This window comes from Panonychus citri, unplaced genomic scaffold (assembly GCF_014898815.1).
Source record: "Panonychus citri isolate SS breed McGregor unplaced genomic scaffold, ASM1489881v1 Contig00134, whole genome shotgun sequence".
Lineage (NCBI taxonomy): Eukaryota > Metazoa > Arthropoda > Arachnida > Trombidiformes > Tetranychidae > Panonychus > Panonychus citri.
In genome coordinates, this window is record NW_026515539.1 from 1,384,985 (window position 1) to 1,404,835 (window position 19,851).

The 19,851-nt window shown below is 36.5% G+C and overlaps 1 protein-coding gene across 1 annotated transcript; it reads left to right on the forward strand.

Moving 5' to 3' along the window:
• The first annotated feature begins 73 nt into the window (after nucleotides 1–73).
• On the forward strand, nucleotides 74–19,140 carry LOC128391327 (titin-like). Its single transcript, XM_053351187.1, is given in 21 exon segments — nucleotides 74–445; nucleotides 704–1,023; nucleotides 2,450–3,682; nucleotides 3,685–4,479; nucleotides 6,090–6,233; nucleotides 6,305–8,541; nucleotides 8,601–10,635; nucleotides 10,768–10,911; nucleotides 10,990–11,241; nucleotides 11,330–11,476; nucleotides 11,543–11,797; nucleotides 11,878–15,576; nucleotides 15,661–16,153; nucleotides 16,229–16,587; nucleotides 16,668–16,837; nucleotides 16,912–17,382; nucleotides 17,561–17,690; nucleotides 17,770–18,222; nucleotides 18,311–18,499; nucleotides 18,574–18,737; nucleotides 18,820–19,140. Coding segments are annotated over 21 exon segments (13,896 nt in total). The 5' UTR covers nucleotides 74–383; the 3' UTR covers nucleotides 18,964–19,140.
• Nucleotides 19,141–19,851: the final 711 nt, after the last annotated feature.

The following is a 19,851-nucleotide window of genomic DNA, read 5'->3' on the forward strand; positions in this document are numbered from 1 at the left end:
TATTTTTAGTTCTTGTGAGTCGAAAAAAAGAAAATAACAAAATGTGAGATCGAATATGTAATTCAGTTAATCTGTGACTACTGTTCATCCAAATCTCTTCGATAGTCTTTCAATACTTTACCCAAGTGTTAATTAGAAGAGAAAAAATTATCAACAATCGTGATTAACTTCATTGTTACTTGTTGATAATCAACCCTTTTTCCTTTACCTGTTTAATTGAAACTCTTTCTGATTACACCTGATAACCTTTTTGAAACAGTTGATTGTGTATTGTTGATATCGATCAGAGAGACAATTAGAAAAGTTAAATTGTGGTCAAGTGTTGATTTTCTTTGTAAATTGTGATTGTTACAGTTAACATCGTTAGATAAGTAGATATCACGATGATCAAACCTTCCCCTAAGGGCAAATCAGTTTCGTCAGTTAAAGGCAATCAACCAAAAGTGTAAGTGATTAACTGTTATCAAAGTGTAAATTGTTCAATTTAAATCAAGAATTCACTTTGACTACTTATCACAATCAGCCAGTGGCTCTTAGTGGTGTTTTTATAATGGTAGATTCGTACCATTATTGAATATTTAAGATTGTAATCTAATTGTTGTTTATACTTGACAATTCATGTAAATTTACATTTTCAGTGATTTCGATATGAATCGAATTTTTAATTTTTCTTTTCGTTTCTTTTTTTTCCTATGGTTTAAAGTGTCAAGAAATTGAAAACATCTAATTCAAGTCCACCAGTTTTCATCCGTTTACCAGCGACCGCTCAATTTATTGAAGGTGGAGATGCGACATTTGAATGTCAAGTCTCAGGTGATCCAATGCCTGAGGTTGTTTGGACTCGACGAGGGGCCGTTATCGTAAACGATGACCGTCACTCCGTCATTTATAACCCAACCAATGGTCAATCCGTGTTGTCCATTAAGAACCTTACAATGGACGATGATGGAGAGTACAACTGTACAGCTTGTAACTCGGCTGGTGAAGCATCTCTAACGGTTTCAATTACTAAACAACCTCAACGTAAGTTTATCTAATTATCACCGAAGAACAATATTTTCTCGGTTAAAATAACCCTTAATCGTCTAGAAGAAATAGTCGACGATAAAAGTTAATTTCAACATGTAGTTGAATATTTTTCTTTAGTTACTTCAAAGTCAATTAATCAATCCTGTTAATCTTTAGGATAAGTGACAAAATAGATATGATGATTAAGAATTAAATCGCTGCCAAAATACTCACAATATTTAGAAGGAAAAATTATCAATGTTAAGATTTATTTTCTCGACTGTTTATTAGTAATCTTCATCTATTTATATTCACAGAGATACCAATTTAACAGTAAATCTTGATTCCTATTAGCTGTTTACCGGTGTTAATTATGACGAGACCTTGATGACTCAGATCGATCCTTCATACTGATGTATTCACTGAAAAGAGACACAAACAAATTCATTTTCATGTAGAATATTCAGTTTCCATGGTATCTAATTTCAGAATTTTACTCACCAGGATAAATTTAACGGGAAATTAATCGTTCAATTTACCGAATAAGATCGAAATCAAACTCTAATGAAAATATCATTTAATCAGTTGAACGACAATCAGTTTACCAAAATGCAACTTACTCAATCAAATGAATCAGTATCTTAAGAATCCACTTGACAGTTTTATGAGGTCAAAATATTGATTCTCTGTGAATTGATTAAGATAATTAAGGTTTATAGTTGACTAATAATTGAAAATCTAATGGTTTTCTTTTCTACCTTTCGATTGTAAAAGTTTGGCCTGTTTCCAATTTAAGGTAGTGAAACTAAAAATTGACACATAACTTTAATTATTGATTATTCATCAATCAATGCGTTTTAATCATCTTAATTTTCACCAATGATAGAACAGTTTGAGAAGAATCTAATGATATTAAATAATAGTAAATTCGATAGTTAACAGAAAATTAACAACTATTTTAAGATTAATTGTTGAAAATGAATGAAACCTCAAGATTGCAATAATTAGAAAACTAATCAAGTTAATTGAATATCATATTGGAACCATGAATACGAGTCACATTTGTAACACAAATTAAAACAGTTATTTGCTTTATTGTTGATTTATCTTTTATCAGAATCGTGAATATAAAATCTTGACTTCCAATCAAATCATTTGATTCAATCTGGTTCAGCTTAAGCTTTTAGATTTCATGGTCTCTCTTACCTCGTCTCTCTTTCTTTCCTAAAAAGTTCTGTGATAATTATTTTTGAGTTAAAATAATTGGAATGAGAAAGTAGATTGTTGGCCCAATTCCCTCGGTTGTTTACTTGCCTCTGGCTTGTTTCCATACTCTTTCTATTTAGAAATGAGATTGAAATTCGTCAACAGATTGCCTGTTCTTCATGATAATCTAATCTAATTATTATTATTTCATTGTATCAACTACTTTTCTCAATAGAAACTTATTTCAGACAAATTCAAGAGACAGAGGTTCAATCTCGCCAACCACAACAATTGAATCGAGGTGGAGGACAATACATGGGCACAATTCACCAAAGCCAATCACAGACCAAGATTCAACAAGAGAAAAGTAATTACATGGTTGACAGTTTATCAGGTCCTTCTTTTTACAGTGGAACAGATCAAAATTTTCTAGTTGACACTTTTGAATATCGTTTACTTCGAGAGGTTGATTTTCGTGAGACAATAATTCGTCATTATTATGAGACATTGAACATCTTATACGAGGGTATCAATGAACAGCCTCTTCCAGGTCGACCCATATCAGCGCCAACCGTTATTCAGAAACCAAGAAATTCGAAGCTTCTTGAAGGATCAGATATTACATTCCAAGCTCGAGTAACAGGAAATCCTCCGCCTAAAATATATTGGTTCAAAGATGGACGGATTCTGGTACCATCGTCAAGAGTTTCCATCAGGTATCAGGATAACTTGGCAACTCTTCAAATAGTCAGTGTAACACCCGAAGATGCTGGTTACTATACAATGTTTGCCGAGAATCGAAATGGTCGAATCGCTTCATCCTGTCATCTCGTCATTGAAGCTTTTAACAACTTTCAACCCCCAATTCAACAACAACAACCGCTAATTCAACAATATCAACAACAACAACAATCAACAGTTTATCAACGAACCGAGAGTGTTGAAGATCCTTCTGGTGTATCAATGAAAGGACTGAAACCTCATTTTATCAAAACCCCGAGTGATCTTGAGCTGCCTGAGGGTAAAATGGTTCGATTTGATTGTCGAGTTGGTGGTCGTCCAGCGCCCGAAGTTACTTGGTATCATAATGGTAATCAAGTTTTAGATGATTATCGACATAAAATATTGATTAATGAGGGAGGTGTTCATTCATTGATGATCCCCGTAACTCATCGTAATGATGGTGGTGCTTATACATGTCGTGCTCAGAATAAAACGGGTGAGGTGACATGTAATGTTAATCTTTCCATCATTGAGAAAGAATTGATTGTTGCACCTAAATTTGTTGAACGTTTCAAAACAACTCATATTCGTGAAGGTGAATCATTGGCATTACATATTCGTGCCATCGGTACACCAATACCTCGTCTTTCGTGGCAAAAAGATGGTAATCAGATCTTTTCATCACCACCAAATGTTATCATTGAAACAAACGAGGGATCTTCATCATTGTATATTAATCAAGCATCAAAAATGATGCCGGTTGGTACCAATGTGTTGCCGCCAATTCAGCTGGAACTGCGACAACTCGAGGTAAGGTTAACATTAACTTTGAACCTTATCGACAACCAACCGAGCAAACTGGCCTCTACCTACCAAAGCCAAGTAAAGTTATCGAACCTGAACCTGAACCCTCGAGTGAGACGGTTTACCTTCGTCACATTGAAAGACCCAAGCCAACAATGAAACGCCAAGATTCAGACGAAAGGTATCATGTAACTAGACCCGCTTTCAGTACACATTTGCGAGATTTGAATGTTCGTGAAGGAGATCGAGCCTCATTCGATGCTCGTCTAATACCCATTGGAGATCCCAACCTGACCATCCAATGGTTTCACAATGGAGCCCCGCTCAAAGCATCATCACGAGCCATGACAACTTTTAACTTTGGTTATGTGGCCTTAACTTTACTCCATATTACCCAAGAAGACGCTGGTCTTTATGTTTGCCATGCAACCAATGAAGTTGGAGAGGCGACTACAACCGCGACATTGAACGTCTCAATCAGACCAGCAATCGAAAGATCAACAGTCCTGCCTGAAAGCTTAGAAGCCATTAGACATCTTGAAGACCACGAACGATACCAAAGACACCAATCAATCGACGAAACTTTTTCGACAGTCCCCCCATTGTTTGTTAAACCATTAACAAATTTGGACGATAAGGTTGAAAACGGTCACGTTCATTTTGAAGCCCAAATAACACCAGTCAACGATCCAACAATGAAGATCGATTGGTTTTTTAATGGTCAACCTCTTGCCATAGGTAGGTCAATAATTAATCATATTAATAATAACAATTTAGTCTAAACCAGAAAATGAAAAATTAAATGGCACAAATTAAACCAAGTGAGATGAAATTTTCATTTCATGGTAACATTAAGGATTAATAAATCAGTTGAATCTAAAATTAGTTACAGCTTTTCCACTCTCTCCAATCAGCATCCTCATCTTTCATCTTCTTCCTTCCTTACCTACCAATAAGATTAACATTATCATCATTATCATTTAGACAAAAATCATAGGTAAAAAAATATAAACAGATACAAAAAAGAAGACAAGATAACACATCATCAATTCCATCATCATCATCACCAGTATCATCTTCATCTCCTTATTATTATCATCTGAATTGAACTAACTTTTTTTCGATATCTTCGATTCCTATCTTAATGGCAATTGGGATGAAAAGTCTTTTCTATCTGCCTTACTTTGAATTGTTTACTCATGATGATGATTGTTGATAGTTGACATTGGCTACTTTTATCATCATAATCATCTCTCTCTCTCTCTCTCTCTCTCTCTCTACTCTTATTTTCCTTGTTGATGTATTCATTGTGATAACAAAGTGTTATCAGGATTAACCAAACCATGAAAATAACTTTGCAACTTTTGCAATCAATTGATTGATATCATCAACTATCAACAATCAACTCCCCTCTAACCATCAACATTATATTATCACCAAAATAATATATAATAATCAGTATTATATCAACCAAAATATTATCAACTATTACAATCAATAATCAAAACCTTCCAAGTATAATAGATGATCATCCAATTTTCATCATTATCATTATCTTTCATCTTCCAATCTACTTTTATCTTTTTCTTTCTCTTTTCATGATCAATTTCATGATGATGATGATCACAATCATACAACCAGAATCATTACCATATAAATATAACTAAATATAAAACATTTATGATACAGATAATTATTCATCAACTTAATTGATTATCTAAGTTATGGATTTTCAAATCTAATTGTAATATCTTTGCAAAAGAAATCACTTTTTTCATAATATCCAAAACTTAATCACAATTAATCTCTTTTCTAATCATAATTTTCTATTATATTTTTTTCATCTGTAATCTTAATCATGATTTTTCCCCAATCGAAAGTGATTAACATGTGACTTGATCGTGTTAACAATCAAGCTGATTGTTATCGTAATTATTACCATTATGATTAGATGGTTTTTCTGTAAATAGGTTTTCAGTCTTTAAACGACTTGATAATTTATCTTGATTGACTTTCATAAATTACGAGCTTGATAAAACTGATTTGATAATTGAAAACCTAACATTGACTTAATTAACTTCATCTTTTAATTGTTAATCTTAGGTAAAAAATTATTAACCCTAATCTCTCAATATCAAATCAATATACTGAATCAATATTCAAAATGTTTAAGCTCAGACTTTTTTACCATGATAACTATGATATTTTTTAGATGAGACGATAGACTAAGATTTTGTTAATATTTCTCAACAGATAATTTGAAATAATTCAATTAATGGCTCAATTAATTAATGGGAACAAAATAAATGCAATGAAATATTAATATGATTTTATCTCGATTATTTCAGGTTCAAGGATTAGTACAATTTTCAGCTTTGGTTATGTTGCATTAAATATTTCTTACCTACGAATCGAGGATTCTGGAGTTTATCAATGTAGAGCATCAAACTCCAAAGGTGAAGCTGTTTCAACAGCAACACTTAAAGTAAAAAGTAAGTTAATTAGATAATTATCTCTAAATTAGCTACGATTGATGATTAATTTGAACTCTGCTCACCTTTAGGTACCGGAGTTGTTACTGGTCGAACCGATTTAGAGGAGCAGCAAGAGTTTATTCGTAAAACTCAGGAATTGGAGGCTTATCGATCAGCTTATCATGGGACAACTTTTGAAGACCCAATACCAAATGAACCACCAACATTTAGAAGACAATTAAGTAATCAGGTTAATATTCTGGAAGGTCGAACAGCTCATTTTGAGGGAACCTTGGAGCCCACAGGTGACCCATCAATGAAAGTTACCTGGTTGAAAGATGGTCAACCATTGGAAGCCTCATCTCGAATTAACAGTTTCTTTAATTTTGGCTACGTTGCATTGACCATTGAGAAACTTGAACTTCGAGACGCTGGTGAATACACTTGTATTGCTTCGAACAATCAAGGCCAAGCTTATACAGCGGCCTTGTTAACGGTAATCTCAAAGAAATCTATCATCACTGATGTTCAATACGAAGATGGTTGGGAAAAGATTCGTCATCTTGAAGATTCATCTCGTTATCATGGAACTCGAGAAGAAGAGATTGAAATCAATGAGAGACCCAAATTTACCAGTCCACTTGTAGGTCCAGATAGTTTGGTTGAAGCTAAATCAGCGCATTTCGAAACCCGATTAGAGCCAATGTCCGATCCAACCATGAAAGTTGAATGGTTTTTCAATGGACGTCCATTGACAACTGGTCATCGGTTCAAAACTTATTTCGACTTTGGTTATGTTGCTCTTGACATGTTATATGTTTTCCCTGAAGATACTGGCCTATTTACAGTTAGAGCCACAAATAAGCTGGGCGAGGCCAGTTTGAGTAAACAGTTGATGGTCACTTCTCGTACATCGATTGATACATCAACCATTCATGAAACTTCAATGAAGCAAATTAAATACTTGGAACGAGATCATGAAGAGCCTTCATATGCTATTGACGATTATTCCAAAGTGAAACCTTACTTTGTCCAACCACTTCGAGATCCTGGTCATGAATTTAAGGAAGGGTCAAAGGTTCACCTTGAAGCTCGAATTGAACCGGTAAATGATCCCTCATTAACTGTTGCTTGGTTTTGTAATGGTAAACCTTTGAAAACGGGGTCACGATTTGTTACCAAATTTGATTTTGGTTACATTTCATTAGATATTCTTGATCTTTTTTATCAAGACTCTGGTGAATATACAGTCAGAGTGACCAATCAATTGGGGTCAGCACACTCATCAGCTTCAGTAAGGGTTACCAAAGACTCGAGGGTTGTAACAGAATCACAGTACCCTGAATCTGTGGATCAGATTCGTCACCTTGAAGATCACTCAAGATATAAGAGGCAAGAAATGGTCGAGACATCGGTAGATCGAGCACCGATATTTACTAAACCATTGAAAAATGTTGAGACCGTTGAGGGAACAAATGTTCATCTTGAAACTCGACTTCTTCCCTCTGGAGATAACTCCATGATGGTTGAATGGTTTGTCAATGGTGTAGCGCTTCCGGTTGGACACAGATTCCGACCAAGATACGATTTTGATTTCGTTTCTCTTGACTTGCTTGGTGTTTATGCCCAAGACTCGGGTATTTACACTTGTAAAGCTAAAAATGCCTTAGGCGAAGCGGTAACGAGTTGTAATATAACAATTTACACAAAGGATCCATCGGTCATTCAAGACCCACAACATCCTGAAGCATATCAACAAATTCAGCATTTAGAAGACCATTCAAGATATAAAAGGTCAACATCAACCGAGGAAATTGTCGCTAGACGGCCTCAGTTTTTAACTCGATTTAAAGATGTTGCCGTTCGTGAAAGTGGAACTGCTCATTTTGAATGCCGAATCGAACCAATAAATGACCCTAAATTGCGGGTCGAATGGTATCACAATGGAACTCAAATGATAACTGGAAGTCGATTCCAGCCATTCTATGATTTTGGTTATGTAGCTATTAATATCCTTCAATGTATTGAGGAGGATTCTGGAGTTTATACTTGTCGGATAATAAACGATTTAGGATCAGCTGATATGAATGTTAATCTAAAAGTTTCATCGAAAGCTTCAATTGAATTGGCTTCTAATAATCCAGAAGCCTTTAAAAAGATAAGACAATTGGAAGATTACTCAAGGTATCAGCGGGAACAGGTCGATGAGGAGGTTATTAGATCAGGTCCAGTTTTCACTTCGGCACCGAGAAGTTCGGTCATAAATGAAGGTGAAAGAGCTCGATTCGAATGTTCATTAACTCCAGTTGGTGATCCAAATTTGAAGGTAATTATCATAATCATAATTTTAATTTTTCCACGCATTATTTGGCCTTCTAATTTCAGGTCGAATGGTATGCAGATGGTAAACCTGTTAAACAAGGGTCTCGATTTGTTCAGATCTTTGATTTTGGCTTCGTTGCGTTAGAAATCATGGGAAGTTATGAGGAAGATTCTGGTCGATATACTTGTAAGGCCACTAATGCTTTCGGTGAAGCGATTGTTTCAGCTGATCTTAAAGTCCATGGAAAACAATCACTTATCACTGAGCCTCAGATACCAGAAAGTTTAGAGGCTATTCAAGCTCTTGAAGGGCATGGTCGAAGGATTCGAGCTCAGATTGATGAGCCGGTCACAAGTCAAGCTCCTGTTTTTACTTCAGCGTTGAGAAACATTGAACTCCAAGAGAATGGTCAAGCTCATTTCGAGACACGAATTATTCCCGTCGGTGATCCCACTCTTCGTGTGGAATGGTTCCACAATGGATTACCCTTACTTCAAGGTTCACGGGTTAAAACTCAACATGACTTTGGTTATGTATCACTCGACCTTCAACGTGTTTTACCCGACGATTCTGGTACATATACATGTAAAGCAACAAACGCCTTAGGTCAAGCGATTGCCTCAGCTACTCTCAAAGTAACTGCCACTGGAAGCATTTTGGTTGATTCACAATTCCCTGAAGGATTGCAAAAAATTACTCGATTAGAGTCTCAACAAAAGTATCGACGTGAACAAATCGATGAACGTTCAACCGAATCGAAGCCTGTATTTGTAACAGCTCTCAAAGGACCAGTTGAGCTAGCCGAAGGCTCCTCTGCTCACTATGAATGTCGCATTGAACCTTTCCCAGATTCAACCATGAAAGTTGAATGGTATCGTAACGGGCAACCGTTGACTTTAGGTCATCGATTCCGAACAATGTTCGACTTTGGTTTCGCTGCACTTGACATTCTCCAAGTTATATCTGAAGATTCTGGTGAATATACAATAAAAGCTTCTAATCATTTAGGAAGTGCAACTTCATCAATTGCAATTCGAGTTAAAGGAAAAGAGTCGATCATTTTAGAGCCTCAACAACCAGATTCTATTGCAAAGATTCGTGCTCTCGAAGGTCAAAATAGATACTACAGAGAGGAAATTCGTGATGTAGAAATACGAGAAAAGCCGAACTTTGGTCGACCATTGTACAATCTTGATAACCTCCAAGAAGGCCAAACAGCACATTTAGAGGCCACTCTAACTCCGGTCAACGATCCATCAATGAAAGTTGAATGGTTTGTCAATGGTGTTCCAATTGCAACTGGAAGCCGATTCAAAACTATGCACGATTTTGGTTATGTAGCTTTGGACATTGCTGATATTGTCCCAACTGATTCGGGAGTTTATATGTGTAAAGCTACAAACAAAAATGGCGAAGCGGTTGTAACTTGTTCAGTTCGAGTTTCTGGCAGTTCACCTATTGAAACGGGTACTCTTCATGAGGAATCGTTAGCCCAAATTCAACGATTAGAATCAACTTATGTCCGTCCAACTGAGGGACCTTTACCACCCCAACAACGGCCAGTTTTCACGAAACCATTGAAAAGTATCGATGGATTGAAAGAAGGTCAGTCGGCTCATCTTGAGTGTCGCTTAGAGCCAATCAATGATCCCAAATTACGAGTTGAATGGTTTGTCAATGGTATTGCGATTAAAACTGGCCATCGATTCCGAACAACTCATGACTTTGGTTACGTTGCATTGGACATTCTGTATGCATTCGCTGAAGATTCGGGAACTTATATTTGCCGTGCAACCAATGAGCTTGGAGAAGCGGTGACAACTGCATCAATTAATGTTGTGGCCAAAAAATCAATTTATTCGGACACTTATCACCCCGAAGGACTGGAGAAAATCCAAGCTCTCGAAGCTCAAGGATTACCTCAACGATCTGAGATTGAAGATCGACCCGTTTCTAAGCCTGTTTTTGTCTCTGAACTTAGAGGTCGAAATGAATACAATGAAGGCCAAGCCGGTCATTTTGAGGGTCGTATTGAACCAGCTCATGATCCTTATCTGAAGGTTGAAATTTATCACAATGGTAAACTATTACCAGCGGGTAAGTTGTATCAATATTTTTAACATGACGATGAATTTTTCAATTGAAATTAAGTCAATACAATCAATTATAATTTAAGTTTATTCTTTGATATTAATTTTAATGGTTCATACAATTGTGTTACTTCCATAGGATCAAGATTTCATCGAACGTTTGATTTCGGTTATGTTGCTTTGGATATTATGTGTTTGGTTCCCGAAGACAGTGGTACTTATACCGTTCGTGCTTTCAATCAATTGGGTGAAGCGAAAAGTTCAATTAATCTAAAAGTACAGGGTATGACAATCAACACAAAATTAATTTCTTATCATTGCTAATATTGATTTCCAATATTTCCAATACTAATTTTTTTAGGAGCCTCGTCAATCCTTTCGGACACACTTCATTCATCTGCTCTTCCCAAGATTCATCACCTTGAAAATCCGATAGTGGTTGAAAAAGGTCAAGAAGTGGCCACTTTCCAGAGGCCCGTTTTCACGCAAACTTTGACAAATCTTGATAATCTTTCGGAAGGTGGATCAGCTCATTTAGAGTGTAGACTAATTCCCGTCGGTGATTCTAACCTTAAAGTTGAATGGTTCCGTAATTCAGTTCCACTTCAAATGGGTAAGGATTGGAAGAAAATTGCTTATAATTAACAAATTATTTGATCACAAGTTTGATAATTGTTCTTTGGCTGCAATTTAATTTACAGGATCAAGATTCAAAACGACTCATGACTTTGGTTTCGTTGCTTTGGACATAATGTACCTTATGCCCGATCAAGACGCTGGTATTTATATGTGCAAGGCTACTAATCAACTTGGTGAAGCAATTACATCTTGCTCATTGAAAATTAAAAGTAAGTTTAGAGCAATTAACATTTGATCATAACTAATTATTTTCTACTGTGATAAATCATAAATAGCTAAATCATCACTCGAATTGGATACAAAACACCCTGAAGGATTACAAAAGATTCGTCAACTTGAAGAATCAAGTAACAAAATCGAAGCTTTTATCCCTGAAAAGATTTACGAAAGGCCAGTGTTCACATCTCCGTTGGCTGGTCCTTCTGAGGTCAACGAAGGCCAACCAATTCATTTTGAAGCTCGTGTAATACCAACAGATGATCCTAATTTGCAAATTCAATGGTTTGTTAATGGAGTCGAATTACAATCAGGTAAGTTAATTGTTTATGATCAGAGGAAATTTTGAGGAAATGAGTTTTGATCATTTTTATCAATTGTAAATCTTTTTTAGGTTCACGATTCCGAGCTTCGAATGACTTTGGTTTCGTCACACTCGATATCGCTCATGCTTATCCAGAAGATTCCGGAGTTTACATGTGCAAAGCTGTCAATGGAGCGGGTGAAGCTGTTACATCAACCTCAGTTCGAATTAAATCTAAGTCGTCGATTCTTTTGGACTCATTACATCCTGCCGCAGTACAAAAAACCGCTTGGTTGGAAAGCGCTTCATCTCGAATACCTGAGCAAATTGACACCAAACCGGTGAAAGCGCCAGTTTTCATCCGACATTTAACTTCACATGAAATGTTGATTGAAGGTTCAAATGTTCACATTGGTGGTCAAGTTGAACCAGTTGATGATGAGAAACTGGTCATTCAATGGTTTAAGAATGGTAAACAATTGGAAGAGGCTTCACGAATTATAACACGATTCGACTTTGGTCTGGTTAGTTTAGATATTGTTGGTGTTAGACCAGATGATTCGGGAATTTATACTTGTCGAGCAGCAAATGCAGTTGGTGAAGCAGTTTCTACTTGCACAATTAAAGTCGAGAGTAGGGAAAGTTTGGTTCTTGGTACTGAGCATCCTGAAAGTTTACAGAAAATTCGGGAACTTGAATCTTACCAAGTTATCCGAAAAGAAGCCGCTGAGCCAGAGTTTTCGGCCCCTGTTTTCATCACTCATTTGAATAATGTTGAACTAAAAGAAGGTCAAACAGCTCACTTTGAATGTCGTGTCGAACCTTCGAAGGACAATAGCTTACAAATTGAATTTTTCCACAACAATCGGCCTCTTATAACGGGATCAAGATTCTCGGTTAAAAATGACTTTGGTTTTATCACTTTGGACATTTCATCGGCTCAAGCAGAAGATGAAGGTATATATACTTGTCGAGCTAAAAATTCAAAGGGTCAGGCAATTTCTACTGGATCACTTAAGGTCACATCGAAATCATCAATCATATTAACACCTCAACATCCTATGGGTCCTGAGGCATTGGAAAAGATTCAACAATTAGAGGCACGATCTGGTTACACCGCTCCAATTATGGCCGATGTTACTTATCCCAAGCCATATTTCGTTGTTCCTCTTCAGCCCAATTTCACCGTCAATGAAGATCAACCTCTTCACCTTGAATGTCGTGTCGAACCTTCAGCAGATCCAAATTTGACCATTGAATGGTTTGTCAATGGGAAACAACTTGACATGGGAAATAGATTCAATTTAATAAACGATTTTGGTATCGTTGTTTTGGACTTTAAAGATGTCCGAGAACACGACAGTGGTATTTACTCGTGTAAGGCCAGAAACGCTCAAGGAGAGGCATTTACTTCGACAACTATTTTAGTCGTTTCCTCAGACACTAAGATCATTGAATCAACTCTTCATCCTGAAGGGCAAAAAGGTTTAGATGAGATTCATCGTCTTGAAGAATCTTTGAGACGAAAAGAGGTCACTCTCGCCCCAGAGGAAGGGCGAGCACCGGTATTTACAAGTCTATTTAAACCTTTGTCCAATCTAACGGACGGCGATGCTGCTCATTTCGAGGCTACACTAGAACCTGTCGGAGATCAAACAATGAACGTTGAATGGTTCCACAATGGTAAAACACTCAACATTGGACATCGAATTCGAACTTACTATGCCTTTGGTTTAGTTCTACTTGAAATAATTGATCTGAGACACGAAGATATCGGTGAATATCGATGTGTCGCAACCAACAAATGGGGAAGAACTGAAGCAACTGTCCAATTGACGATGGTCGATCGTGAGAAGGGAGAGAAACCTAAATTCACTAAGCAGCTCAGCTCACTGACTAATCTCAAGGAAGGAGATTCAGCTCACTTTGAGTGTAATCTTATTCCTGTTGGTGATCCAAATCTTTTCGTTAAATGGTACCACAATCGAGTTGAACTTCGAGAGTCCTCGCGAATCAAGACAATCTCTGATTTCGGATACGTTGTTATGGATATTTCGTTTGCTCATGAAGAAGATTCTGGAGAATATGTTTGCGTTGCCACCAATAAATACGGTTCTGATGTTACTCGATGTACTCTAACAGTTACAGGATCTGGTGGAATCTTGAGAGACTCTTTGCAGCCTCAAAGTTTGGGTGCAATTGCGGCATTAGAAGGTTCAAATGCTCCTTACAGTCGCTCTCATGTTCAAGTTGATTCGACCCTTTCCGCTCCACCCAAATTTATTACTCAAATTAATTCATTAACTGGACTTATCGAAGGACAATCTGCCCACTTTGAGGCACAATTAACACCACCCAATGATCCTTACCTTAAAGTTGAATGGTATGTTAATGGTAAACTATTGCCCAATGGTCATCGATTCCGAGTCTTCCATGACTTTGGAATTGTTATTCTTGATATTCTAGACTGTGTTGCTGAAGATTCTGGTGAATATGTTTGCAAGGCAACCAACAAATTGGGTACCGATATCACTCGAGCAATCTTAACAATTAAAGCTCGATCTTCAGTTATTTATGATCCACAAATTCCACCTGAAATGGCCTCAAACGAAAGGATCATTGAAATTGAAGAAATGAGGTCTCGTAAACGAACCGAATTGACAGAAATAGTTAGAAGTGAAGCTCCGAGATTCATAAAACCGCTTGAAAATCCACCCGTACTTAGGGAAGGTGAAAATGCTCATCTCGAAGCTAAATTAACACCAACCGATGATCCCGATCTTCAAGTTTTGTGGTTCAAAAATAGTGTCGCTCTTCAAGCTTCAACTCGTATTCGAACCATTCATGATTTTGGCTTTGTTGTACTCGAAATTAGTCCAATTTATCCAAGTGATTCAGGTGTTTATACATGTAAAGCGGTCAATAAATTTGGCGAAGCAGTTACGACCTGTACCATTCAGATCACTGGTAAGCGGTCAATTATTTTGGAGAGTCAATTACCTCAAGGAATGGAAGGTGGAATTGAAAAGATTGCTGCTATCGAAGAAGCTGCATCAAGGGTTAGTGAGGCAACTTTGGACACCGAAATTAAACAACCACCCAAATTTTTATCATCGCCCGAAGATCAAGAGCTTCCTGAAGATGCTATGGGCCATTTTGAGTGTCGACTAACTCCGGTAACCGATCCTACAATGAAAGTCGAATGGTTCTTCAATGGACGTTCTCTAGTTACTGGAAGTCGAGTTAAAACCATCTCAGATTTTGGTTTTATCATCCTCGAGATCGCTGGTGTCTATTCCCGAGACACAGGTATTTATACATGTAAAGCCTCAAACGCTTACGGTGAAGCTACTGTTTCTTGTCGACTTACCGTTAAATCAAAACAATCAATCATCTTGGAGCCTCAATTACCGGAATCATTTATTACTGGCACTGAATCTATTCAAAAATTAGAAGCGAATCTTTGGCGAACACCCGAAATGATCTACGATCAGGAGAAATCAATGCCGCCACATTTTGTTACACATATTAAGGAACTTGAAAAGGCAGAAGGTGAATCAGCCCACTTCGAGTGTCGCCTTGAGCCCGTTGGTGATCCATACCTTAAGATTGAATGGTATCACAATGGAGTCATACTGTTAACCGGATCTCGAGTTCGAACTGTTAATGACTTTGGTTTTGTGGTTCTCGAAATTGACTGGCTTCTCCCCAGAGATACTGGTGAATATGTTTGCCGAGCAACAAATAAATTTGGCACTGATGTGACCAAAGCTATTCTCAAAGTAAGATGTAAGTATTTCATTTCTTGACTTCGAATTTGCTTTCATCATATGGAGAAAATTAATTTACGATTTATATTATTTTTATGTCCAGCTAAACGTGATATCATCTTAGATCCTCAACTTCCTCCTGAATTTTCAGTTGATAAACTGAAACAATTGGACATGAGGGCAAAAAGCACTTTGGTCGAAGAAGAGAGCAAACTTCAAGCTCCTCGATATATTACTCATATTCAATCACTTGAAAATCTTATCGAAGGAGATTCAGCTCATTTCGAGTGTAAATTGTTACCTGTTGACGATCCTCAGCTTAAAGTCGAATGGTATCACAATGGTGAACCTTTAACCTCTGGACATCGATTCAAGACAACCCATGACTTTGGTTTTGTTGCTCTTGACATTCTGTATGTTCACCCTGAAGACTCAGGTGAATACATCGCTCGAGCAGTGAACCAGGTTGGTGAAGATGTGACTCGTGCAATCATCCGATGCCGCGCTCGACAAAAGATTATTTATAATCCTCAGCTTCCTAAGGAAATGGAAAGTGGAATCCAAAAAATTGCTCAAATTGAATCTTCTCGTCAAAGGTAAATCTTATTCTTCTTAGAACAGAAATCAATTTCAAGAATCAAATTAACAATTACTATCTATTATACCTTTAGGTTTGAAAGTGCTGGAGACGCTGGTAACCAAGAAAGAGGTCCTCCAATGTTTGTCATGAAACCCGAACCTCAAACTGTACTGGAAGGAGACTGGGCCAAATTTTGTTGTCGTGTCATTGGTTATCCTCGACCTCGAGTTATGTGGGTTCTTAATGGTAACACCGTTATCAATGGTTCTCGATACAAGTTAAGTTATGATGGAATTTATCATTTGGATATACCAAAGTCCCGACAATATGATAAAGGAAAGGTTGAAGTTTATGCTCGAAACATCCTGGGTGAAGCTCACGTTTGGACAACATTAGATGTGCGACCTCGAAACGACGATTATCGAGCGGTTCTTAAACATTCACCTCGACGTAAGTACTAACACTGTCTATTCCAATAGTTGAGACTGAATAATCTAAAAATCATTTCTTTTGATCGTGTACAAAACTAGCTTGGTACGATTACGATATTGGCAGATATCAAAAGGAAAGAAAAGAAACTGAATTGGATAAAATATTCGAGGAGAAACTTACACCTGGTGGAACTGAGAAAGAGGTTTGGAGAACCGAAGAAAGTGAAGACGAAAGAGTTAAAATCAGAGAATATCAAAAAGATCAAGAGGTGCGAACAGAGCTGATTTATTATTGTGAACATCAGGAATTAATCTGTTTCTTTTTGATTCTTTTACTTTTTAGGCTGCTCCTGAAATCAAACGCTATACAACTGAGGCTATTTATGCCGACAGAAAAGCGATCCAAGAATCCAAGCCTGATGGTCAATCAAATGTATCTTTGATGGCGAAATCATATCAAAGTCATGTTGCTTCACAATCAAAGGAGCCTTTGGAATCAGTTGTTCATGGAAAGGAAATTTTCACCAAACAACAGAAACAAATCCAGAAAGAGTTGCAAGGTGATCTAGAAATCACTCGAAAAATCAGAACTACTGAAACATTGTCACAAGAGCACAAAGGTGTCACTAAAGAGAGAGTCGTGATTGGACCTCCAAGGAAAACACGACCACCCGAATTCACCAAAAAGACTCAACCAGTTCGAGTCTATGAAGGTGAAAGAGCAACATTTGAATGCCATTTTACTGGTGATCCTGCACCGATGATCACATGGTTCAGGGAAAACTTTGAAATTCAAAATTCAAGAGATTTCCAAGTAAGTGCTACAGCCTAGAAAATTATTAATAAGTTTGACTACACTTTTAAATGGAGATACACATAGAAGTGATTATCATATCAATTTAAAAGTGCAGTGAAACTTAATTTTATTTGCTGAATAATACAAAGTTAATCATTACAATAAACTAATTGTTAATATGCTCATCAAATTTTAGATCGAAACAACCGAAACAAAGTCAAGTCTCACAATTCGAGAAGTTTATGTTGAAGATTCCGGTGTTTTCTCTGTAAAAGCTGAAAATCCTGCTGGCTCAGCGAAAAGTTCTGCTAATCTCGTTGTCGAAGGTAAATTGATTTATTCATTTTGATTAAGATGAAACCTTCCCATCTAAATCATTCTTTTTCTTTCACAATATTATTTTAGAGAGAAAAGACCATAAATCAGGAGCAGTTCCACCAAGTTTTTCGAGAACAATCGAAGATACTCGTGCCACTGTTGGTGAACTAGTTCGACTTGATGCTCGAATTGTAGGTTCCAAGCCATTAGATGTTTATTGGCTCAAGAATGGAACAAAAATATTACCTGGAGTTACTCATAAAATGATCGAAGATGAAGATCAGAATACTCTTCTCATATTAGAAGCTCTTGCAGATGATAGTGGATCTTATGAATGTGTTGCAATTAACCAAGTAGGTGAAGCTCGTTGTTCTGCTAGAGTCACGATCGATGGACCCAAAACCCCTTCCGTCCCATCAACACCAACAACATCCTTGCCAGGAAAAGAGAAACCACCAATGTTCACTGAACAATTGCGAGATATAGTTGTCAATGAAGGTGAACCAGTGACATTTAAGTGTAAAATCAGTGGAGTTGCAGGTAAGCAAAAGAAGAGAGAAACTAATATTATTCTAATATTAATAATATGAATCATAATTCTAACTATTGATTATTTTCAATTAAAAAGCGTCTCAAGTATCTTGGTACAAAGGGGATAGTCTAATCAAACAATCACGTTACTTCAGAATGGGACATGAAAGAGACACTTTTACATTAAAAATATCTGAAGCCTTCCCTGAGGACGAAGGGGTTTATAAATGCACAGCTACAAATTCATTGGGAAGAATCACAACATCAGGACGTTTACAAGTAATTCGTAAGTTTTAAATATTATCATACAAATATACCAAATATTATTAAAATTATACTTTGAATTATATTCTGATACAGTTCCAGATTCTTTAACTATTCCACCAAGTTTAACCCCACTTCAAGACTTACGAGTACCCGTTGGAACTCCGGCTCGTTTTGTCTCTTCACTTTCAGGATATCCAACTCCTTCTATTTTATGGTACAAAGAAGGACAACTTATTCAACCTAATCGTGATTTCCAGGTAAAATTTCGTTATAAATCAATTCTGAATAGACTAATGTTGCTAGATAATTAATAAAATTTATTTGCTGCTTTCTTTTCAGATGTTCCAAGACAATGCTTCCTGTTCACTTGTGATTCGACAAGTGTATCCTGAAGACAGTGGTACTTATATTTGCTGCGCAACTAATGACTTGGGTGAAACAGAAACGAAAGCTAGGCTAATTGTTGAACAAATTAGCAAATAATAATAACCCTAAGTTTGAATTGGCGTAAATTTCATGAACAAAAAATTTATTCTTTGATCCATTAAAAACTAAGCATCATTTAAACTTTTGTCTATATTTTGAATTGTGAAAAAAAACTTAAAACTTAAAACTTGAAACTAAACTTACTCAATAAATTATACTTATTAACAAATCAAACTCGTTGCGTGCCAGTACTCAAAATTAGAATTACAATTAAAACCTTGTTGAGCAAATACTCATTATACAGGCCGAGAAAATGAGTTTGACGGTATTTTAAAATTATTTGTGCAGAAAGAGTTATAACAACACTTTATCAATGATTAGATAATCAAGAAATTCAAATTTAACATTGATTTGATTGCTAAATTGTATTGGTAACATCCTGGTGGATGCAATGATTTAACATTAAACTGTAGAGTAAATGCTACAAGTGCTACTTGAAGAGGAAAATTGTACACGAAAACTTAGGGTGGGGAATTACAATAAGTTTGGATTACAAATATTAATAATTAAGAGAAGATGACGAGTTAAAATTAACAAATTGCATTAATTGATTCCAAAGATCCAATTTGATGATTGTAAATAAAAGACAAACATTGAGGTTAAAGTGAGGATAAGGTTGAGGTTGAGCCATATGACTATGGCTCCAATTTTTGGTTATATTTGTGCTGATTTACTTTCGAGATCATTCGGAGATTGGAAATATGCACTTCGATTGACTCCTCTCTTAGGTGTCTTATCTGTTGTTTTATTGATGCTTTTCCTTGAAGAACCGCCAAGAGGCGAGGCTGATGGTGTTGAGCTGATGGAAAAATCAAATGTTAAAGAAGATTTAATTTATTTAACTAAAGTTCCCTCTTACATTTGGTCGACGATTGGATTTACTTG